Raw genomic sequence first — 25,332 nt, forward strand, 5'->3', positions numbered from 1 at the left:
GTGTGTCTCTGCCAGGCTTTGGTATCAGGATGATGTTGGCCTCATAAAATGAGTTAGGGAGGATTCCCTCTTTTTCTATTGATTGGAATAGTTTCAGAAGGAATGGTACCAGCTCCTCCTTGTACCTCTGGTAGAATTCAGCTGTGAATCCATCTGGTCCTGGACTTTTTTTGGTGGGTAGGCTATTAATTGTTGTCTTGGGCCTAATTTTTATTGGATCTCTGGGAAGTATTTGACACAACAGGTCTCTCCCTCCTTAAAATATGGTCTTGACTTGGTTTCCAGGGCACCAGGGTCTTGGTTCTCTCTCCTGCTCACTTTTCTGCATCTCTGATCTCTACTGCTGGAGGGCCTCAGGATTCAGTCCTTGGACATCACCTCCACTCTAGTTAAGTCAGATTCCAGGTGATGTCCAGATTCCAGGTGATGGAATCTAGTTAAGTCAGATTCCAGGTGATGTCCCCCCAGTTCTCAGCTGAAATTCCATCTACATAGTGATGACTCTATATTTATATCCCCAGCCTGGGCTTCTCCCTTACATAGCCAGCTGCCTACTCAACGCTGCCATTGAGGTATCTGATAGATTGATCAGCCTCACTATGCTTAAAAACCAAATCTCGGATCACCCTACCCAAATGTGCTTTATCCATAACCATCTCCATTTCTGAAAAGGCAATTCCATTTTTCCAGCTCCTCAGGCCAACATTTCAGATTCATTTTTGACTCCGCCCTGTCTTTTGCTTCATCCAGTCTATGATCAAATTCTACCAGCTTCACCTTCAGGACACACACACACTACAATCTTCCCTCTCCTCACTACCTCCCCTACACCCACCCTGTTGAAGTAAATGTCTTTTTCCTGGGTCATTTCAATAGGCTTCAAACTGGTGTCCTTGCTTTTGCCTGTCCTCCTGCAGTCTTGTTCATAGAGCAGTCTGTAGCTGTCCTTTTAACACATCAGTCAGTTCGTTTCTCTGCTCAGAACTCTCCAGTGTCATCTTCTTCCATTCAAAGTAACAGCCCGTGTCCTGCAACGATTGCTGCTCTGTGCCCTCCACTTCCCCACGGCTCCTAAACCCGCCACACTCACTTCACTCAACCACGCTTGCTTCCTGGACACACCAAATACTCTCTGGCGCCAAGACTTGTCACTTGCTGTTCCCTGTGTCTGGAATGCTTTTCCATCAAGTCTCTGTTTGTTCCTTCATTTCTTCAGGCTTTGGCCCATATATCAAAAGGCTGTCCCTGACCACTTGTATAAAAAGCACCGTCAAACTTCCATTTCCAGCACTTGCATCTTTCTTACCCAGTATTTGTTCTTTGTTGCTCTCATCACTACCTGCATGTTATTTTTTCGTGTATTGTCTTATCACCTCTCTCAATCAGAAAAATAAGACCAGTCAGAGGCAAGACTTTGTATTTCTTCACTGTTCTACCCATAGTGCCGAAAGCAGTGCCTGGAGCATCAAGTATGAATAAAAAAATTTGTTGAAGGGCTGGATTCGTCCCTTGTTCCTAGGTAAAGTAACAAATACCCAGGGGCTTACACAAATGTAGAGTCAGTATCCTAGAAGAAAACAGCTCTGAAAACTGTACTTATAATTTGTACTAACAGAAATGTTATCACTAAGTAAGATAATGTGAGAAATGGGGGGAAAAAAGTCATAAGAAAGCAAGAGCAGATGAAAAGACAAAAAGGCTTAGATGAAAAGGAGCAATGGTCAGAAAGGATGTTGGATAAGGAAACTAAAACGATGGCAGAATTAAGGCATCCTCTGGGGACAGTGAAAAACAGAATTAACAGGGCAGATACTGATAGTGGTTTCTTCATGCATTTATTCAACCACTGCATATTGAGGGCTGCCTCTGCATATACGCCAGGCAGACAACAAGGCAAAAGAAATGTATCTTCACGAACATGCAGTGAGATGGACAAAGCCCATGTGCTGCTTATAGGAGTCGAAGCCAGCAGTGCCTTTGTGGAAACCACTTTGGCAATATATACTATGAGTGTCTTAAGATGCATAATCTCTGAGCAACATTTTTATGTCTATGAAAATAATATAAAGAAAGAGATGATCATAGCGTATCACAGAATTTACATATTTATACATAACATGCACATATTAAAATGTTTGATCTTAGAAACAACTGAAAAATACACAGTAATGGAATTGTCAACTAAATATTACCAAGGTCAAACAATGGAGCACTATGCAACCATGAAAAAAGATAAAAATATTTTAAGAACATGGAAAAATCTACAATTCATACTTATAAATAATTATATGCAGAATGAATTCAAAGACAGAGCTCTTGTCTTTGGAATTTGGGATTCAGAACTATATTCTTTATGCTTTGGGGCATTTGACAAGTTATCCTCAAGGAACACATTATTACTTTAATAATAATCAGAATAAGTACTAAATAAAATTTTTATCTCCCACATTAACATTTCTTATATATTTTGAACCTATTCCAATACAGTTCCCAGTTCCTAGAAATGTCCATTCCACTTACGTTATTATAAGAGATTCCTGTAAGTTTAAATTTTTGCTCAAAGCATGTTAAAGTTTTGTATCCTTGCATTCCCGCTCCAGATTTTTTAAACAAGAGACTACACTTTTTGCTTTATAGATATTCTAAGCTCACTGTTGTCTTCTCCTTTTATCATGGGGGTAGTAAAAGAACAGACTTTATTCAAATGATCCAACAATTCATCACCCTCACCATACAAATGTATCCAAAAACATAACTTTATCAAAAATAAAGTTCCTTATTAAAATGTTTCAGTAAACACATCCAGACTGTGGCATAGTTTCGAAGGTATACACTATGTCAAAATTTGTCAAATTATACACTTTAAATATGTGCAGTGTATTACATCAGTTATACCTTAGTAAAACTACTGAATAAAACGTAGCTTTACTAAAAGGCCACATACTGAAATATGACTAAAAGGCCTGAGGTCAGACACATACACAGAAGAAAAAGACAACCCACTCCTTAAATGCATCAGCAAGTTTATTTACAAATGCAATTGAACAGAAAGGCTCACCAGTTTCTGGAGAAGACTTCTAGTATACAAACCATGGTTATTTTTCATTAATGAAAATAAGCAGCTTTCTATCGGTAATTACTTAGCAACATTTCTGGTAAAGAAAATAGAGCTCCCTTCATCAAGCAAATAAATGGTACCTTAACTGCATTTTCAAAATCAGAATACATAGGTAGAAGGAAGGATACAGAAAGCACATTTGGGGATAGATTTTAATGAAAATTTCCATATGGTTCTGCATTAATTTAGAATACATTACAATAAACAGAGCAAATGCAATTATGTATTTATATTAACTATTTCAAATAATGTTTAAGAACTTTTTTAAAAAAACAATAAAATACCCTCTTCAAAACACCACTAACTAGAAAGTCAAACTAGATCATTATCTGCCTCAAAAATATTCTTAAGTTCTTATTTTTTCCCTTGTGCTCTCAAGATGCTGAATTCAACAGGTAAATACTGCACTTTTCCCCACACACAATTACCTTATAAATAAACAACAAAAATACTGGTTCTACCAAGACTACAATGCTTCTATGCAATCTAAAGAGGCAAAAAAGTTATTCTTTAAAAAAAAAAAAAAGCAAAAAAGACATACAACACATATTTATAGATCTACACGAGCAGCAACCACCTCTTCTTCTATCTGCAACAGTGCTTTCGTATGGAGGTTTACATCACATGGCGGTTGGCCGTCCAGCTGATCAGGCAAGGAGAGAAGAAAGAAAAGTGCTTAGATTCAGAAACGTGAATATTGCCGCCTGGGATACATAGCAGTCATCACTCAGAAAGTGGCCCAGCGAGGTAGAAAGAATAACCTGTCACTCACTCTTAAGATAAAGCTAGGCAAATCTCAGTGTCTGGTCTCTGGAATTCTTTATTTGTAAAAATGGAGTAAAAACAAAAATGAACTGCGCACAATAGAAATAAATTACACTCAACTCTCTATTATTTGTCTTGGAGGAGAGAAAAGGCATGGGCAATTTTAAAATAATGATTCCAGAAATCATTTCTATTTGGCTTTGGAAATCGATGAGAGAGAGAAAAACACACGCACATACACACACCCCCACCAGTACATGCCCAGCCTTGACTTTCTCCAACCTCAGTGCCAGCATCCAGGAAAGGACTGGACAGCTGCAGCAGGAAGGCTCAGAACCCACGGACAGACAAAAGAGAGTTGACTGGGCTTAAACCAGTTCCAAAGCACTCTTCACATAGGGGCCATATAAATACCTCAGAGTTCAAAAGCAAATGGTTTTGCTGATACCACTTGTAACACCCTTTCACAATAAGGAAGAAACACACGTTACCAGCATCAAGGTTTAAAATATAAACAGCAGTAATGGTTGTCTTGCTGTAGCTATACACAACACACAACCTAGTTATGCTAGCCTGCCTTTTATAACACACAAACACATGCTTAGATGCAAAGTAGCATTTGAAGTTTTTTGAAAACTCTTTTCCAAAATGACACTGAAACACCATAGTTAATACTTTCCTTTTAAAATTATATATTGACATATTATATATTAACATAAAGCACAAACTGACTTATTTTGTATTACATAGAACAATATTTTTTAAAGTTGGTCATATTCTAAATCACATAATCAAAGCCCATTGTAAAATAATAGAAGTAACTTGATGAGAGACCAATCTTTAGTCAAGAAACAGATTATAGCCTAAATAGAAAATTCATTGAAGTGTTTTGGTTTCTTCGTATTCTTGAGTCATTAAGGGTCTCTGAGGACCCTGGGCAGATGATACAAGACACCACCCTGACTCTCGGACTCTGTTCCTCTCCATTCCTTGGCCTCACAACCCACTCCTGTGTAGCTGGAACCCTGAGCAGTGGCCCATTCACTATACACACTCTTTGAGGGGAACACACTACAGTTCTTGAAACCTGGACTCCTATGGCAGTGAACTTGGAGGGGAGCTGGCTGCAGGTTCAGGGAAATGCATGGGAACCCGTGGTCTCCTTAAAAGGCAAGAAATTTTCTCTCTGATTTGCTCTCTTACATTTGAATCTGAGATAGCAGTCGTTGCAGTACAGCTGGTGGTTTCTGATTCTGACTTCAGCTCCCGAGGAAGAGCCTCCGAGGTCACACTCACAGGCAACACACTGGGGAACAAAGAAAAAGAACATCCACAGTCAGTCAGCTCAAGAAAGCTTGGGGCATTCCTGGGGATGGGGGGGAAATGAGCAGAATGCTACTTCTAAGCTCTTAGATACATTTCAGCAAAGAAAAAAAAAAAAAAGGCTGAAAGATGATTAGTAGATTAAAATCAAGCCCGCCAGATAAGATGTTAAAGAATTCATAAAGCCAATATTAAGAGCCGAGATGACCAGTCTAAATACACTCCCCCAAAATAGAAATCATTTGCTGATTGACTTAAAGAAATTTAGTTTTATCCCGCCAGAGGAATGGCAGGTAAGGCCCCCCACGAAAGAACTGGCCAGAGTGAACGAAGGCTGAGCCGTGGCACTCCACCCTGGGGTGGGCCGCTCCCAGTGTCCCTGCTGCACTAGTTTAGCAAGTGTTCCCACACAGCGTTTCACTTCAAGGCTGGATATTTCGATTCTATGTGCCCAAACTCTAATTATCTTGACTCATTCTGCTCTGCCTAGGAGCAGCCCAAGCCAGCAATGTACAAGCTTAAACAAGCTGTGGTCTGTGGGCCTCCAGGATCAACAACCGGAATCTTTCTCTGGCCCAATGCAAGCTCAAGAATCAAACAGATATGTCTTTAGAGACAGAGATTACAAAACCAAACAATTAAAGCCTTAGTTCCTTCTTATGTGCAAAAACCTATCAGGTATAAACAGGCTGTGCAATTATAAAAATAGCTACAATGGTAATGGTTTTCCTTACATGTTCTTCCTACTGAAAGCTGGGCTTTCAGACCCTGTGATAATTGCATGTGTCCCTGACCTTAACAACACTAGTAGGTTATTGATATATTATATTTCAAGTATGCCTCTGACAGCATCTTAGAGAAAGCAACTTACGTACTGTAAATTTATAGAATTCTAACAGATTAGAAATAGAAAATGCAAAATTTTTCCAGATTTGAGTTTTAAAACAAGGTTCAAGATTTGAGAACTAGGGGGGAGCAAGCAATTTGTGATTCAAATGCAGCACAGATTGACGAATACAGCACCTAGCTTGTTAGTGGCACATCTACACCCAGCGGCTCAAAGAAGCCATGCGCTCTCCAAGCAAAGCTTTACAGGCCTGCAAGCTGTTTGTCTGAGTCTCACCTTAAAACAATGCAAATGATAACAAAGACCCAGGGACTCGATGATCATGGCGGCTCCTTTGCCCAGAATGTTATTGCAGTAGGAGCATATGCGCTTCCCACTGACTGACCTAGATGCAGAACAAGAATGGAATGGAGGCTTTCACCTGGGCAGCTCAAGATTCTTCTTTAAAAGTCACACTCTGCTATTAACATTGATAATAATTTAAGAAAAGTTCTATACATATATCTGTGGGAGAATAACTTTTTACCAGCCAACGAAAGAATGCCTTGATTATACTCTAACCTTGAACCATCTCCATGGCAGCTCTGAGACCCCTGACACCGATTCACATAAATGAGCAATTTCAGTGTAATTAGTCCATCCTGCAATTTCTGATACTATCCTCCTTTGATCACATCTGTACTCAGCCATAGCTGCCCCTCATCTCCTCCACCTACATCTTCTTGCCAGTTAAACCAAAGCACACAATGTTGATCATGTCCTCCTACCCCCTCAGAACACCAAAAGGGTGGCCCCAACTTTCTTCGAGAGGCTTTGCAAGTCCTCTGTGACCTATTTTTCTCAGCCTTAGTTTTCACCCTTTTCTTGGTCCCCAGTTTTCTAGTTACAGAGAAACGTCAGTGCTTTCCTGACTGTGCCTCTGGCTTAGAGGATTATCTCTGCAGGGAAGGAAACAAAAAGTACCTGACAGCTGCCATGGACAGAGGGAAGGAGGATTTCTACTCCACTTTTGTATACAGGTCTTTTCTCCTCTCCCGGTTGATAAGGCGGCACCCGTTCTTCCACGCCTCTGCACCCCCACAGAATGAGCACAGCGCTTAAGAGGGCACCTCCTAGATCAGGACCTTCTTAGGTCACAGAAGTCCTTAGCCCATCCCTCTGCTCTCCCAGAATGGGTCTCTCAGTCAGTAAATGGGTCCCCCTCCTCTAGCTTCCTCTCATCCTATAGACTGCACCTCCCCACGGTACCCAAATTTACCCTAAATCTTCACCTCTGTTCTCTCAATTCAAACTCATTGATACACACTTTATAGCCTGGTATGTGTAAAATTGTTTTGGATTTATATAAAACATGTTTTCTTATGCAAGTCTCTTATCTGATAGCTTTAAAAAGTCTCAATATTAGTCAATGTGTTTCTACTTTGAAGTATTCCATTTGTGATGGAAAGGAGTACATGCCAACAGCACTCTCTTGGGGTGAGGAGAGCAGCACTGCCCGAGGTACTTACGTGAGGCATGAAAGATCTGTGGAGAAGCTACCCAGACCTAAAAACCCAAGCAGGGCTGATACCTGAGCTTCACTCCATATAAAAAAAAAAACACCCTATCATAACATATACACTTCCCACACCATATGCCCTAGCAAATTCAGCTGACATAGCCTGAACAAAATGTGGGCAAACAGAACGCCCAAGTAATGATTTTGGCAATCAAAAACCCCAAAAGCAAGATATATCCGACTTCACATTTTTTTAATCCAGCTAGTTCGAAGTCCCCCAGATGATGGAGCATGCCCGGAAAAGCACTGTAATGCTCTTCTTTTACACTCAGTTCCTTGAGTTTGTATGACACTGTCATGAAAATAGCTATTTGACAATACTGCTTTCACTCAGAAATTTGAGAAGCATTTGTGAGCTGCTATATGTTTTCATGATTCCACACCGAGAAGTATTCAGGTACGTCTTACATCCAAGACACTGACCACAAGCACAGGCAAGTGAGACGGTGGCAACAAGTAGACACCTTCAGTCTCCAGTGGCTTCACAAGACATCCAGAAATGCTATTAGAGTTGCATGGAACGGTATTAAGCAAGCCTTCATTGATTTCATACTAGAATACCAAATCTGACACCTTTGAAAGGGCTTCTTTTTCATTGGAAAACTTGGACAGGATTTGGGGGATATTTTAATGAAAAAATACCCAAGACTAAGAGAAGAAAGAGAAATGGCAAGGGCCTCACCTGTTGCGCAGCTGAGAGCCTGACTGTGAAGTTGAAGGGGAATGGCTTCTCGGGGTGGGGGACTGTGTGGTGGCCACACCTGTGGTGGGGGTCTTCACCGGGCCGGCTGAAGGCGGGGGCACGCTGGAGGAGGGGTTCCGCATGTAGGCACGGTTTGACGTGGACACCAGCTGAGGTGGTGGGCGACTAAAGTCTTGCACGGAGGAAGAGGCATAGAATCCTGTGGGCTGATTGAGCCAAGGGGGCTGTCTCCAAGAACTGGACCGGGGCGAGTCCAGGTTATCTAAAGATTCGCCTCTGAAACACAAAAAAGACTCGTCAAAATAATGTGATATGTTCAACTAGAAATCTGTTTAATTCATCATTCCATTCATTAAAAATCCATTTTATATATTTTGTATGTGGGTATTATCTCAGTATTCTAGTTACATATACAGATGTTCCGTGATGTATGATGATGGGGTTATGTCTCAATAAACCCATCATAAGTTGAAAATATTGAAAGTCAAAAATGCTTTTATTTCACCTAAACTACCATACGTCGTAACCAAGCCTAATCCACCTCAGTCATGCTCAGAACACTTACCTTAGCCTACAGTTGGACAAAATCAAGGAACACAAAGCCCATTTTACAATAAAGTGTCAAGTATACAATTTACTGAATACCATACTGGAAGTAAACAACAGACTGGTCATACGGGTACTCAAGGTACAGTTTCTACAAACGCTTATCACTTTCACATCATTGTAAAGTCAAAAATCTTAAGTCAAACCATTGAAAGTTGAGAACCACCTGTAAAATTACCTTTAACAAATAAAACTGATTTTCATCATCAGTGGCATCATGTTTCATAGTCAATCAACCTTCTTTTTTTTAATCTGTTTTCTTTCCAACTTTTATTTTAGGTTTAGGGGATACACGTGCAGGTTTGTTACATGGGTCAATTGAGTGTCATGGTGGTTTGGTGTACAGATTATTTTATCACCCAGGTAATACGCGGACTACCAGAGAGGTGGTTTTTCAATCCTCAACCTCCCACCCTCCACTCTCAAGTTGGCCCTGGTGTCTACTGTTTCCTTCATTGTGTCCATATGTACTCAATGTTTAGCTCCCACTTTCAAGTGAGAACACCTTTGTTTATTTTTATTTACTCGGGGCTCAGGTAAAACAATAAATACCAACCACCAAAGAAAGAAATATACTAAGAAAAATATTTTTAAAATAAGAGCTAATACTCTATTAAGTCTAAGAAGATTGACACCCTTTAAATCTTCAACAGTTTAGACATAGCAAATATAAAGTATTTTAAAAATTCAAAGAAATACGTTTTAAGAGCTTAAATATGACAAGCATTAGGTTAGACACTTTCACAAAAATATTAACATTATTGAATCTTCATGACACTAAGATTTTTTTTTTAATCTCATAGAAGTGAGCTTGTCATAGGAAGCACCAGTCGGTGGTGGAACTGGCTTTCAAACCCAAGTCCTTTAAAACAACCTAGACCATGCCTCCTGTGAAGATTTCATTTATGTAGCACCTGAATCCCTAAATTTAGCAGCTGTTTAATGTCCACATTATAAAAGCATTTATCAGTCACTTCCCTTAAAGTACATATGCTTTTAAAATCAGATTTAGCTCCCAAATGGATTTAAATACAACTTTTGCAAAATCTCTCTTAAAATTCGTGTACTAACATTAGTACTACCTACAAAAATGAACTCAAAATTATGAGAATTCATCTACCTGGTCAAATTTAATTTTATTGCTTTCAAAACTTTTTCTTATCCCAAGCTTGAAATTTATCTTCTAAATTTTAACATTATAAAAATGATACATTATCATAAGGAGAAAGACTGAAGTTGCAGAGAAACACCCCTGAGGGAGAAGAAAAGTCCTTCCTCTCTCCTGACTCACCTGCCCTAACCCGCAGAGGTAACCACCATTAAATGTGTGTTGTTCCAGACCTTTTCTCACATATGCAAGCACATATTTACATATACATACAAATTTACATATGTAAGTATAGCTGTGTCTATATACATATGTAATGTGTTTGTGTTTAACAGTCTTAAACAAATGGATTATTCCCCAACAGTTTTCAGTCACTTCATTTCCATTTATTATGTATTATCTTAGAACTATTCTGCTCATTCTGTCATTCTGCTCATATGATAGACTGTACTTCAGTGGCCTCCAGTGAACCATACCTTTTGGTATCCACGCCCTTGTGTAGTCTCCTCCCACTGACTGTGGGGTTAGTTACATGACTAATTTGGCCAATGGGGCATCAGCAAACACGATGCACATGGCAGCTTGATAAGCACTTGCTTATTAGGCATTGCCTTGGTGCGAGCTTTCCTCTTTGAATCCAGGTCCCATGCCATGGGGTAGCCCAAAAAACTGTGTGGAGAGGCCTACATGCAGAACACAGACCCCTCAACTAGTAGCTCTGGCCAAGCTCTCAATGAAGCCTCTACAGCTACAGGGACAGCCTACTGCCAAGACAGTCACAGCTCACGAGCTGAGACTATTTTTCACATTTTCAAAGAGTCTTTAAAAAAAAAAAAAAAAGAATATGTGACAGAAATCTATGTGACCTGCAAACCCTAAATTATTTACTATCTGGTCCTTACACATAAAGGCTTACCAGTCCCTACTGTAAATGACTACAGCTGCTCAAGTGTCCCAGCCAATATCATGCAAATAACTGCCCAGTCAATCGTTAGGACTGTGAGAGATTATGAGTTATTGTCTTAGCTCACTAAATTTGGAGGTGGCAAATTACGTAGCAACACTTTTCTTTCATTCTTCAATAGTCATATAGTGTTCCATCTTATCAGTATGCCACTATTTATCGAATAACTACTGAGTATCTCCTTACTAGCAGACACTGGTTTTCTTTTGCCATTAATGAATAATGTGTAAGTGTACATCCTTGAATATATCTTTGCATATTTATCCAAATATATTCAGAAGATAGAGTGCTAGAAACTACATTGCTCAGAGGGTCAGATACATAAACTTTTGCTTAATACATACTGAAAACCTGTCCAACCAAGTGGAAAGAAGGATTCCTATTTCCATATACAATTGTCAATACTAAATTTAATCAATTTTAACTCTTTACAAATCCAGTGAACAAAAGAGATACATTATTGTTTTAGGACTACTGTCAATCTTCTACGTTTATTGGCTTTGTGTTTCTTTTTTCCATGAACTGTCTTGTTCATATCCCTTTGTCTGTTTATGTTATTTATTTATTTATTTTTTTGAGACAGAGTCTCTTGCTCCGTCATCCAGGCTGGAGTGCAGTGGCGTGATCTTGGCTCACTGCAACCTCTGCCTCATGGGTTCCAGTGATTCTCCTGCCTCAGCCTCCCAGGTAGCTGGGATTACAGGCACACATCTATTTTTTATAGAGGTGGTAGGGACAATTTTCTGATTTTTACAGTTATTAATATACTGAGATAATTAGCTCTTTCTCTGTGATACGTTACAAATTCTCCAGTCTGTTTGTCAGCTAAGAAAATACTGAATCAGAGCAGCTGCATTCATTTACCCAAGATACATCTTTTAAAATGTTCCTGCACTCATTTCCAATTAATATCTATATCTTTATCTCCTTAAAGTTATAAAAATTAGGTTTATCATTTTGTGAACCCAATTATCATGATTCCAATCTAATCATTATCTCATTAGAAATATAAAAATATGAAACTTCTGTTTGTTGAAGTTCAGTAGCCAAGAAAGTTCTAACAGCAGAGTGCATTATTTAAGCATCTGAACCTCCCTTCAGAACGCCCCGTCCAGATTTGCAACCTATTAACCATGTGATTCTGTCAGTGTCTTTCCTGCTTGAGCCAAAGTTTCCTCATATTAAAAAAAAAAAACACTGGAATTATTATCCCTACTTCAATATGTTTTCCTCAGATTAGATGAGGTCACGTACACTGAGCAACTGGCTGTCTAACACATAATAGTGCCCCAGAGCATTCGCTCTACGTTCCTTTCATCTCTTCTGCCCAAAGCACCAGCATGTCTACAAATTAAATATCTGCCTCACAGTAAAGACAAGAAAACAACTCCTAAGATGTCTCGCACCTTCTCATGATCCCAGGAAGACTAACAGGCTCTTTGTTGACACTGGCACTGCGCTGTCGGATCCAGCTGTTGTCATTGTGAAGAGGTGTTCTCTTCCTCATTTCCTGAAGGATTTGCTGCCTCTCCAACTCTGCTCCTGATGGTACTTGTTCTTTCTTGGAACTCCTCTGTGAAGAGGTCGTGTTCCCAATTCGGTCTAAATATTTATTGCTTCCTAAATTAAAACAAATCAAAGGCTTTGGGATTAGCATATTTTAAAAGTGACAGTGATGATTGACATCACTAATGATCAGGGGAATGCAAATCAAAACCATAATGTGATACCACCTCACTCCTGCAAGAATGGCCATAATCAACAACTCAAAAAATAATAGACAATGGTGTGAATGCAGTGAAAAGTGTGAATGCACTCCTAAACGGCTGGTGGGAATGTAAACTAGTACAACCACTAAGGAAAATAGTGTGTAGCTTCCTTAAAGAACTATAAAGAGATCTATCATTTGATCCAGCAATCCCACTACTGGGTATCCACCCAGGAGGAAAAGATGTCATTATACAAAAAAGATACTTGCTCACCCATGTTTATAGCAGCACAATTTGCAATGCAAAAATGTGGAACCAACCCAAATGCCCATCAATCAATGACTGGATAAAGAGAATGTTATATATATATAAAATAATGTGTGTGTGTATACATATACACACACAATACACACATATATATACACATTTATATGGCATATATATACATATACATATATATATATATATATATATATATATGACATGGAATACTACTCAGCCATAAAAAAGGAATGAATTAATGGCATTTGCAACAAGCTGGATGAGATTGGAGACAATTATTCTAAGTGAAGTAACTCAGGAATGGAAAACCAAACGTCGTATGTTCTCACTTATAAGTGGGAGCTAGGCTATGAGGATGCAAAAGCATAAAAATGACACAATGGGACAGATGCAGTGGCTCATGCTTGAAATCCCAGCACTTTGGGAGGCTGAGGCAGGTGGATCACAAGGTCGGGAGATCGAGACCATCCTGGCTAACACGGTGAAACCCCATCTCTATTAAAAATACAAAAAATTAGCCAGGCATGGTGGCGGGCGCCTGTAGTCCCAGTTACTTGGGAAGCTGAGGCAGCAGAATGGTGTGAACCTGGGAGGCAGAGCTTGCAGTGAGCCGAGTTCACACCACTGCACTCCAGCCTGGGCAAGAGAGTGAGACTCTGTCTCAAAAAAAAATAAAATAAAATAAAAATGACACAATGGATTTTGTGGACTCAGTGGGAAAGGATGGGAAGGGGGTGAGGGATAAAAGACGACAAATTCAGCTCAGTGTATACTTCTCGAGAGATGGGTGTACCAAAATCTCACAAATCACCACTAAAGAACTTACTCATGTAACCAAATACCACCTGTTCCCCCAAAAACCTATGGAAATAAAAAATTTTTTAAATAAAAAATACAAATACAAAATGACGGAGAGAGAGATGGAGTTGATGTAACAAAGAAATAAAGTGTATTTGAAATTGCAGCCTCAATAAATAAATAAATAAATAAATAAATAAATGTTAAAGTTACTGGATAAATCGCCATGGCAGTGCAGCTTAAAATGTGGCTTTGTGCACGTGTGCTAACATTGTCAATTCTCAATGAGGGTACTTCATGAGAACATAAAGTAACTGCCTCCTATTCCAGAAAGTCCAGTTCCACAGTCAGAGCCACACCAGAAAACACACTTGGGAAAACGAAAAGGCCGTCCAAAAGGCAACAATCAGTACTGGTTTCAGTATTACTCAGTTACAAAGTGCTCATGTAGAAATAGTTTTTCTTCCACTCATCCTTTCCTAAATTAAATCAATCAAGAACATGCTCAAACGCTTGCTGTAACAACTCTAAAAGGAAATGGAGTTTTCTTCTCTCAATAAATGTATACTCCCCTGGGGAGAGAGGACATAAATGCACATATCTCTGGCTAACATGATCCGAGTGTGCACGCTATAAGTTACAACCAAAATTGTAAGAATATGAGCACATTCAATCATCGAAATGGCTTTTGAGAACAGAAAAAATACTAAAGCAATTCAAATAATCATCTATAAATGTTATTAGACTTGCTTCTACTCTAAGAAACTGACAGAACTATAATTGGAATGTTGAATTTATTCATGACAAGTCAGTCAGGTTTTATCCTAAGGACTTTGTCTCTTGGATTTGGCGATTAGTTTCTGATTGGGGTAAAACACCCATAACTTTGACATATCATTCCCGCCTTAATCTGGATTCAGAAATCTCATCTAAGGATTTATTTTCTTTCTTTCTCCACATTTATTGCTACTGCCATTCTTTCAAAATGTATTGTCTGTCTATGCCTTGGTTCATCTTCCAGTAAGCAATGAGCAAGACCAAAGGTTTCTTATACAACTATATTTACATTTGTGTACATACAAAGCTTATCAATTGGGTCAGACTTTAAATAAATGTTTTTTTTTTTTTTTTTAAAAAAAAAATTTTAAAATGGGTGAAATTTTAAAAAAATTTTTTTTTTTTTTTTTTTTTTTTTTTTTTTTTTTTTTTTTTTTTTTTGACAGCGTCCGCTCTGTCACCCAGGCTGGAGTGCAGTGGCATGATCTCGGCTCACTGCAACCTCCGCCTCCTGGGTTCAAGTGATTCTCCTGCCTCAGCCTCCTGAGTAGTTAGGACTACAGGCATGTGCCACCACGCATGGCTAATTTTTGTATTTTTAGTAGAGTCAGGGTTTCACCATGTTGGTCAGGCTGGCTGGGATTACAGATGTGAGCCACTGCGCCTGGCCTCTTTTTAAAATGTTGTTTTGGTATAAGCAAGTTTTTAAATCAAATATTTAATAACTTCCACTGCCTGCTATCTAAGAGCTTGCAATGAGTTAATGAAGACGGGAAAACACACATACAAAATAATCCGATTAATAACACAAGCCACAAATATTAACAGGATTATTCTGGAGATTCACAGTTTTGGTTACTGAAAGGTCTTGTGTTTACGTTCAGGAGAGATAATATAATCACTGCAGGTTAAAAATATTTCATGGAATACCGAAGTACTTAAACTATAATTTTAATGGTGGCTAAAGGCAAGTTCAGGGGAGAAGAAATGGAAAATACAAATAGGGAAAGGTAAGACCCGAGGAACCAGATCGGAAAGTTTGTGATAAATTGGGAACTGAGAAAGATGATAATGTGGTTATAGTTAAAGACCCCTTAAGGGAAAAATAGCAAAATTGGGTGGAAAGTTAAACTAGAACCAGATAACGAAGGTCCTAACTGCTCAAAGAAAGGGATAATCATAGAGCTGTGAATTCCAATAAAAACTGTAAGTTCTATAAGCTTTAACCAGAGGTCACAAACTAGCTGCCACCAGGCTATTTGGCCTGTAGATAGGTTGTTTTGCTCACAGAGTATTTTAGTTTTTTAAAAAGATCTCTTGTCAGCACATAAAAGATAACACATGAAAACAATTTTTTTTTTTTTTTTTTTTTTTACTTTTCTGTTACAACAGGAAGAGTAGGCAATCAGAGGCTTGCCTTCTCCAGCATGGCAATGATAGGCTGGAGCTGGGCAGTGGCTATCCACCTTGATGGGCATGTTGACCTCAGCCCCACCTGGACCTTCATTCATTCATGTAGATGACCAGCCACCTGTTTACACAAATCCTGATATGCAAACCCTGCTTAAAATGGTAATTACCACTTAGGGTTTTTTTTCATAGTGACATAATTTCTGCTATATGCATTCTTCAGAAACATATTTTATAATACTAACAATGTCAAGTCCAAATTGTTTTTGCATAATTAATGAAGTTATAATTTTTGATTTTTTGACATTTTGGCATTTACATGCATAAATCAAATTAGTATGCAATTTTAAGTCCTCCAGTATTTCGTAGAAATCTTTTCTGTACTATTTCTTTAGCTGCAAAATAAAATCTACTATACACAGCTGCATCAGCATTGCTTTGCAAAATTCCCACATAGTTCATTAGCAATTTAAAACCATTTAAATCTCCCAGTATTTTTTCACTATAAAATAAAGCCAAAATAAACACAAGATAGTTGTTTTGCTGTTTTATATACAGAAGTTAAAATACTAAGTATTTTATTAAATAGTCTTAATGAATCTGAAATATCTTGACCTTAAAAATACTTCTCCTAACATGATAGCACAAACAAGCAACTGTGAAGAAGGAGTTTGGGGGGGAAAATCGCATTTACCATTTTTATTTGTGGAGTAATCATCTAGTTCGGTAGTAGATCTGGATTTATTCCTATAACACAGAACACAATATATTAAATATGTCTTATTAATAACCTCTTTTATATTTATGAAGTAAAACACCAAAGATATTGCTTTTTAAAGCAGTTGATTTACTTTGTATGTCTGCTGAGAGCAATTACTTTTAAACCAAGAAATTTTTCATCTTTCACAAACTCACAGAAAACCTTGACATCCCTAAAAAAGAGAAGAGTGAAATGCTGGAAATAGATACAAACACGTGACAGTACTTCTCCAGTTTGTATGATGATGAAGACTATAATTTATTGATCAATTGTTGTCAATGTTCGCCCTGGTCCAGATCTCAATCTTACCAGGCTTACAAAGCATCTGCCATCAGATCACCTACAGTCAGTCCGTCCCACCTCCTCCACACTGCCCAGGGTTATAATGTCAACTTCTTGGGCCTTAGGGTGCCACTGACTACTGTGGAACATTAATTTACCAAATGCCATCTTAGTGTTCCAAAGAGGTACTAAAGCATACAGCACAGTCAACTTCTGGAAACGCCTTAACTTTGTACCAATAAAACTTAGGTGTATAAATCAACCATGCTAATCTCATTCCCATTCTGCTAGACACACTGAACTTTGAAAATAATAGTGGTAGCGGGGCATGGTGGCTCTCGCTCCTGTAATCCCAGCACTTTGGGAGGCTGAGACAGGCGAATCACTTGAGGTTAGGAGTTTGAAGCCAGCCTGGCCAACATGGTGAAACCTCATCTCTACAAAAATACAAAAACTAGCTGGACGTGGTGGCGTGCGCCTGTAGTCTCAGTTACTTGGGAGGCTAAAGTGGGAGAATCACTTGAACCCAGGAGACAGAGGTTGCATTGAGCTGAGATTGCATCACTGCACTCCAGCCCGTGTGACAGTGTAAGACTCCGTCTCAAAAACAAAAGAAACGAAAAAGAGAATAGTAGTAATAACACTGTATAATATACATTATAAAATAAGATGTAATATTACACTTATGTACATATATGTACATATTACATATGTATAAATCCAATAATCTATAATACATAATGTATCATAAGTGGTAGACAGCTGCACTTGTGAATAATTTCACTTATATCTACATAGAAGAAAACATTTATTACCGGATGTCTAGCCACACTCCTCGATGCCTCTAGGGCATGCTTTATCTGGACTGCCTGCAGGTATTCATATTTTCCTGGCTTCCTTAAGTTTCCTTTCTCTGCATTTTAATTCTTTTCCCCAAGGTCATGAGCTATATAAATAAAGCTTTTGTAAATACGTAAGTAAATCCATAACTTTTAAAAGGAGATAAACATTTCAATGATTTACAGTTACCCAGAGAGATTATAAATAAGGTCATCTATCACCAGATTTTCCTTTAGCTTATTGTCAGCCCATTACTACCTGCTTGTCCCTTTCCTTTTCCCCTTCTATTCTTAGCCCTGTTCAGTTATCCTGGCTGCTTAGATACAAGTCTTTCCTTATATCTAATAAATAAGACAAAAGGAGACATTTCAGCTCTGAAAACACAAGGTAATGGCCCTCCCCTCGATATTTGTTTGACAGATTGTTCAGAAGTCCTCAGTGATTTCAAAACTGCAAAACATTTTAAAAATTACTTAACATTAAAACAATATTTTAGGAAATTTTAAGATACATGTAACTTTCCAGATATCTTGAATTTTATCTTCATTCCCCAAAACTGACCAGTAGTTCTAACCAAACTGCCTAAGAGAAAGGTCACTATTCCCATTTCAGATGTCCCTTTTGGGAGTAATGTTAAGCCATTATTCATCATCTTTTTAAAATGAAGATTATGTTGGATTACAGAAAATGGACACAGTTCTTTCCCAGCCATGCCCATTCCCCTTGCAATGTGATTCCTGCCATAAAGAAGCAGTGTTCTTCTCTTCTCCATGACCTGTGACTGTGACTTTAGACAACTTAAACCTCAAGATGCCTTGCAGATTTCCTCTTTTTAATTCCCTTTCCCCTGCCCCACCACCACGTACACATAAGACCTCCCTGGTTGGGCGAACGTTGACAGATATATGACCCAGTTGTTCTCACTGCCCCAGCCGACCCCAGCCAACCCCCAAAAGCAGAGCTGCCTAGTTAATAGGTAGCAGATATATGAGCGAGCCCAGTCAACTAAAAGGCTGCCCAACTGAGATCAGCCTAAAATGCTGACCCATAAAATCATAAGTTAATTCATTAAGTTCACGAGTAGTTGTTGTTACACAGCAAAGCTAACTGATACAAAGATCAACCAGCAATTCCTCTTTATATCCTACAAATGACAAAGGGCTAAAGTAGTTCTACAAATCATCGATGCAAGCCCTGGAATATTATATGAAGCCAATTATCATCAATTAAATTACAATAACATGCTCTGCATACCTGTCATTAGGAAGAAAACCTGAAGATGCTTCTTCTCTCTTTGGTATATCATAGGAATCAACAGGCCTAAAAGATAGAATACGCTTTTGTAGTCAAAATATTAGACTTTAAGCCCTTCCCTGAGTTTAAGAAAAGGGTATCAAAATAATGTCATTCTAGCCTCTTTATGCAAATGGTCTTTGGGTTAAAAACTAAACATACAAAGGTATTTCAATGAATAACCACAGAAAAGAGATCCCCTATTGCCAACAGACATTTGCAAGCCATTCATTCACTCATTCATTCTACAAATACATATTAAGTGCCCACCATATTCCAGTACCACTCCAAGAATGGGCTACAGAAGTACACAAAACAAACTTACTGACTTTATAGCACTTACATCTTACTGCAGCAGGCAGGCCAACAGATAAACAAATAAATGCATAATATAAAATAAGTTAAGAGTACACAGACAGAAGGACTGAGAAGGGGCCTGTATTTTAAATCGGGTATTCTAGAAAGTCCAAGGAGGTGATGTGTGAGCAGAGACTAGAAGAAAATGAGAACACAAGACACACAAAAATTCAATGACTTCTCCAAGCAGACAGACTAGAAAATACACAAGTCCTTGGGTATTTTCAAGGAAGAAACAGGAGGCCAGTGTGGCTGGAACAGAGTGGGTAAGGGGAAGAGTGGAGGTACTACAAGGTAATGCAGCTCATGGCAGCCTTCTAGGCCTTGGCAAGGAAGCTGGATGGGGTTCTGATGTGACAGGAATTGACTTGGAGGGTTCTGGGTAGGGAAGCAAGATGACATGGCAGGGTTTATGATTTAAAGGTTCTCTTTGGTGGCTTGTATTCACTTGTGTGGAGAATGGGTGGCAGGAAACAGGAAGAGCAAGGGGGTGCCTTTGAAGTGGGGAATGGATACAGCTGAGCCAAGCTACTCTAGCAGCCTCTGTGCCCTCTGGCTGTGGGGACAAACCTCCTGTACTGGTATATTCTGACTGACGTTTCCCGCTCTATCTCTGCCTGGTGCTTCTGCTCCTCCGCAGGGCGCTTCTGCTCCTCAGCCTCAGCCTGAAGCCGCTTCTGCTCTTGCTCTTCCTGAAGCTCTTGCTCCCGTTTCCTCTCTCTCTCAATAACAAGCTGATCCTGCGGCTTCTTTCCTTGGTCCTCATGAACAACTTCCTCTTGTGGCTGTCTCCTGTCCTCTTCTCCTGCTCGGGTTCCTTCCCTGTCTGAAGACTTGGACCCTTCACTCCAGGTAGCTTCCCAGGTGGCAAGAGAGGGCTCCCGTGTGGTCACAGACATGCTGTTTGAGCTTAGGACCATCAGTTCCTAGATGACCAGTGAAAAAAGAAATCCATCTAAATCTGTTTATTTCTGTAATTTCATATAGACACATATATATTCAGTTTTAGATGCTACTAACTATAGTTGGCCCAGGACTCCACTCAAAAAAACATGTTAAGAGTTCTACCACTAAAAAAGCTACACATGAGTGACTGAGATGTAACTTAGAAGAGGAAGATGCACTGAAGTTCTATTAACATAATTTGTTAATGATGTACTACAAAAACTAGGAGAAAGGCTGAAACATCCAAGCAAAATTCTAACAAATCAGAGCTCATTGTATTTTTCAAAGAGCTACACAGGTGAACATATCGTCAAAGGTGGAGAAAAATGAAATATCTCCTGCTTCTCAGCTAATCTCACCAACAAGGTAAAGAGAAGAAAAACTATACAGGCATGTTCTAACACTACCTCATCCAAGTACTTGGAATTCTCTCTCTCTGCCTCCTGTTTGGCCCTTTGCCACTCTTCCCTCAGTTTCTCCTGCTCACGTTGATATTTTTCCTATAAGAAAATATGACACACATTAATCCAATAGATTAACTCTTCACATTAAGAATCTTCTTTATTAACACTTCTATGATCTCTAAACCTTCAACCTCAAACCTTTAAAAACCATGATTTTATTTCCACAAGCCAATCAGATTTTAGTCCCTATAGTAGAAAAGAGCATATATTGAACTAAAATGTGGACACTGGGGTAAAAGGTAGGCACTGAGAATTAAACCCCCATCCACCCTTTACCATGGCTGTAATTCATTAAAGACTCTAGCAAACTGTAAGGGGGTGCTAAATTACTGTGCAATGGACTTAGCAACAGTTTATGGGAACCAAGTCATCACAAAGTCCGTGCACTTCACACCCGCTAAGTGAGTGCCCTTCATACTCTACAAAAACACACATGGGGGTTAATAAATAATGATTTTAAAGGATGACTCTGGAAATCTTCAAAATGGAAAAGTAATTGTTTTATGAAAATGTACTACAGACAAAACATTTGTCGTTGTGAAACTGTTGAGTTTAAAATTAGTTTCTCAATACTGGTTGACACAGACTGGAGAAAAGCAGTGAAATCCAACCTAGTTCCTACCCATCCACATGAGCCAGAGCTACCTGCAGTAGACGGTCCTGCTCCTTCTGCCACCTCTCCTGCCGCTTCCGCTCCTCCTCTTGATCCCACACCCAGCGACTCGGGGCACTGATGGTTGGAACTGGAAGCTAACCAGTTATCAGAGAAGAGATGCAAACGGAGAACATAACTTCATTAAGTCATCTACTGAACCACTTTTGCACACATAAATTATTCATATCACAGTTTGCTTAAACTGTACCAAGGGAGAGCTGGCTTGGCTCTGAATTTTAAAATAAGTTTTTCAACTTGGAAGGATAACTCTCTGAAAAATTCTTATGCAACCTAAAATCATGGTAAGCACGCTACTGTGTACTAATTCAGTCCCACCAAGTTCGCCTTATTCAAAATGACAAATGAATGCTACTTACATCAGGAACCACCGAATCAGAGCTTCCTGTGTTGCAGCACATGGGCAAGGAAGAAAAATATACAATATAAGTCTTCATTTCTATGAAATAATTCCTTTCAGAAACTTCTATCATTAGCTATCTCTATGCCAGTATACTAAGTGACAATGTGTTTTTAAACAATAGTCAGTAAATCCTTTTTTCTCCAGGTGTAACAGTTCCATCTGTTACTCATGTTTCAAATTCAAAGTTAGTAAAAGGAAGATATAGATGCCAAAATAAACCCTAACTGTAGGTATTAGAGTAGGATCAATGGACAGTTCTGAAGAAACTTCAGAGTTCTTTTACTAATAAATTGGACAGCATCTCATAGTTTTGCCTAACAGGCAAAAAAAAAAAAAAGGAATTTCAAATGTTACAACATCTACCAAATCCCAATTTTTTACTTGCCATTACTCAATTACAACATGACAGCTGCAAGTCACATTTTTCAAGACTTCTTACTAATGAGCCACTTTCATAAGCAAGTCACTGTAACAAACATGTTCAAGAAACATTTCCTTTTTCTACCCCTATTATTTGAAACACACGTATTCAAACTTCATATGTAAACTTATGGGTACAGTCTTATTCTTTTTATTCTTAGGGGATCTACCTAAGTATACCTTTACATAGAACAATGATTATTTTAAAAGTAAAACTTCAGAAAATACACTCTCATACAGTACTTTTTAAACGTTCTTAAAACCTCAGCTGTCAAATAAATTATTCACATATAATTTTTTACAGAAAATTGCTTTGAAACCTAGAAAATATTCTTCCCTAGAATAGCCTGTTGAAGAAAATGGGAGAAAATTAGAACAGAGAAAGAAAAGGAATTGCTTTATTTTAGCCAGATTTACGAAGGAGCATCATACTGTTTCAATTAAATAGCCATAGAAAAAATAGGAATTTTATTTTAAAATATAAATCAAAAACACTAAGGATACTGACATAAATAGACTTGCATAGTTGGTAAGGTATTTCTGTTTATGGTCAAAAACAGACCTTCATCCAAAGGAAGGACATTAGGTGATTAACACAAAATACACAAACCCGGTAAGCACTGTGTTATAAGGTACATTTGTAAACATGTTAATAACCTTAAAAGAAACAGTAACATTTTAGATGGCAACAGCACAATATCCTTTGACCATTGCATCTCAAATGTTGACTATTACTTTTAAGTTCTTAGTAGCAAAACAGAGCTTGAACAGCATTAATGTGACAGAGCATTAGGCAAACGTGGCACAGGAGCAAATGTCACATGCACAGCACATTGTGAGGCCCTGCCCAAGTACACCAACATGGAGAATCTCAAAATGCACGTTTTCAGATGCAACCAAAATGTATTTACTTTGAATTTATTTCAAAGTCAACAGAGCAGTCAAATCAACACTCCAAAGCCACCATACCATAGCAAAAATAACTCTTCTTTATTTAGAGTGTTTTCCACAACCAAAAACAAGTCAGAGTTTTTAAAAACGTGGCCAATTGCATGTTGGTGTAATCTAATATTATGCAATTTGTAGGAAGCAGTAAGGCTTAAATGAAATTCCTTATTTCTTACTGTTACCCAGTGGAAACAAGTGTGTGTTTAAGAGCATCTATCCCTCTTTTTTTTTTTTTTTTTTTTTACAAAGCTAAAAAAAAATAAAATAAAACCTTTATAGAGGTATACAAAGGACACACAGAGACCCATTACCACAGAGGTAGACCCATGAACTGTAAGAAAAGCCTGATGACCCTAGGGAAAGAATGGAAATGGGTTATGTTGCTTGGTCATAATGACAGACAAATTGAAGAGGCTCAGTGCCCAGCACCACAGACCGTGAGGAAGAGTGGAGAGGGAGAACAATTTCATGAAAGTGCATGAATTGTTAGCTTTGTGGTTTACCTTGTTCAAAAAATTGTGATCGCCTTTTTAAGTTTTTCAAAGAAATGGATTCAGATGCTAGTTGAAAAAAAAATAAACACCATGTCATTCATTTTTATTTCTCACCACTGGCAAATCAAACGATACTTGATATAGCTTTCCAATCTGTGCAATATAATTTTAAAAGATCACAAAACTGATAGCCGTAGAAAATATAGATTATCTCAAGGCACAGGGACACACAATTTTAGCAGCCTACACTACATTCCAATTAGTGGAAGGAACGAATATTTTTATTAATAAACTTTAGCATATAGCATCAGAGTTTCACAGCTATGAAAAGCCAAAGTATCATCTTCCATGCTAGATCACGCCATTTTAGGGAAAAGGAAATTAATACTTTTTGCTTAGGTTAAACAATTCATAATCTTGTCTACTACATGGAAAACTGTCTATAACAAACAGTTTTCAAAACACTTATGAATAAGAAGTTAAAAGTAATGGGGAAGAAAACAAAAAAAAAAAAAGACACCCACAGAAAGATCAAAGAAAACCAAACACTAAAGTTACAACCATCTTCTAACTAGAATTTTTTGACCTAGTTTTCAAGATCTGGTAGCTACTAATATTAAGTAAAGCAAATGGAGTTCTGCCAAGAAAACAAAAGGAAAACATTCTGACTTCTCCCACAGATCTGTCACAAGACTATGGCATAAAATCTACATATGATTATTACTTGATACTAGTTAGTGCTTACTTATCTAAACAAAACCTTCCAATGACAGGGCCCATGTACAGTTCCCTAGTCATAGAAGAGCTAGATGTCTGATCAGCTATCTCACCTGACTCACTGCAGAGCAGGACCCGGTGCTTTACATGTAACATCACGGAGAAAAATAAGCAAAGTTTGCTTTAAAAACTCCTTTGATAAAGAATGCAACTGAAAACAAAATATAGTCACTTCTATCTATCAGAAATGAAATACAAAGTTAAATAATTGATAAGGAAAGGGAAATTTATATATTTAGGTTGGCTTTAAGATAATGTATTATAAACTGTCAAATGTAGAGTTAAAGCCACCAAAGCACTGTGAAAACCCAGTCCCATTCTTGGCAGTCTAGGTTCACGGTAGAAGAAGTCTCATCTTCTTTGGGTTTCTTCCCCTGCCTACATGACCGGATCTATTCTTATTTTTCTGTGCCCAAGGAATAGCACACGATGTATGACAGCTAAATTATTTCTGGATGGGCAGAAGAAGAAACATGGAGATAACTCCAAAATTTCTCTAGATATTTTGCCTTCATTTTCATTACAAATAGGTACATCTGCTAATGACTTTATTGCCACTGGCATTTCCCTCTTACAGCTAACTGCCTCTAAGGTTGGCCTTTCACAACAAGAAAGAAAGGAAACTTCATTCATAGTTCCAAGCTTAACTAAGATTCCCTTTGCCAGCATACCATAGCAAGAAAGCTGACTCAGGAAGAACCAGTCTTT

At 38.4% G+C, this 25,332-nt stretch overlaps 1 protein-coding gene across 4 annotated transcripts in view; it reads right to left on the bottom strand.

The window, feature by feature from the left end:
- Window positions 1-3,006: 3,006 nt before the first annotated feature.
- Window positions 3,007-25,332, bottom strand: part of LMO7 (LIM domain 7) — a 221,594-nt gene continuing 199,268 nt past the window's right edge. For 2 of the 4 annotated variants that reach the window (XM_017868332.1, XM_017868334.1), the window contains 13 exons: window positions 23,857-23,913; window positions 23,665-23,706; window positions 21,942-21,967; window positions 21,555-21,659; window positions 20,853-20,945; window positions 20,071-20,426; window positions 19,105-19,170; window positions 16,663-16,715; window positions 12,399-12,612; window positions 8,294-8,590; window positions 6,330-6,438; window positions 5,087-5,189; window positions 3,007-3,761 (listed from right to left, as the gene is read on the bottom strand). In XM_017868332.1, coding sequence (XP_017723821.1) covers window positions 3,739-3,761; window positions 5,087-5,189; window positions 6,330-6,438; window positions 8,294-8,590; window positions 12,399-12,612; window positions 16,663-16,715; window positions 19,105-19,170; window positions 20,071-20,426; window positions 20,853-20,945; window positions 21,555-21,659; window positions 21,942-21,967; window positions 23,665-23,706; window positions 23,857-23,913 — 1,544 coding nt within the window. In that variant the 3' untranslated portion in view covers window positions 3,007-3,738. The remainder of the gene's footprint in view (window positions 3,762-5,086; window positions 5,190-6,329; window positions 6,439-8,293; window positions 8,591-12,398; window positions 12,613-16,662; window positions 16,716-19,104; window positions 19,171-20,070; window positions 20,427-20,852; window positions 20,946-21,554; window positions 21,660-21,941; window positions 21,968-23,664; window positions 23,707-23,856; window positions 23,914-25,332) is intronic. The other 2 variants (XM_017868333.1, XM_017868335.1) reach the window with 1 other exon arrangement.

Source organism: Rhinopithecus bieti, unplaced genomic scaffold (genome assembly GCF_001698545.2).
Source record: "Rhinopithecus bieti isolate Rb0 unplaced genomic scaffold, ASM169854v2 scaffold_3912, whole genome shotgun sequence".
Classification (NCBI taxonomy): domain Eukaryota; kingdom Metazoa; phylum Chordata; class Mammalia; order Primates; family Cercopithecidae; genus Rhinopithecus; species Rhinopithecus bieti.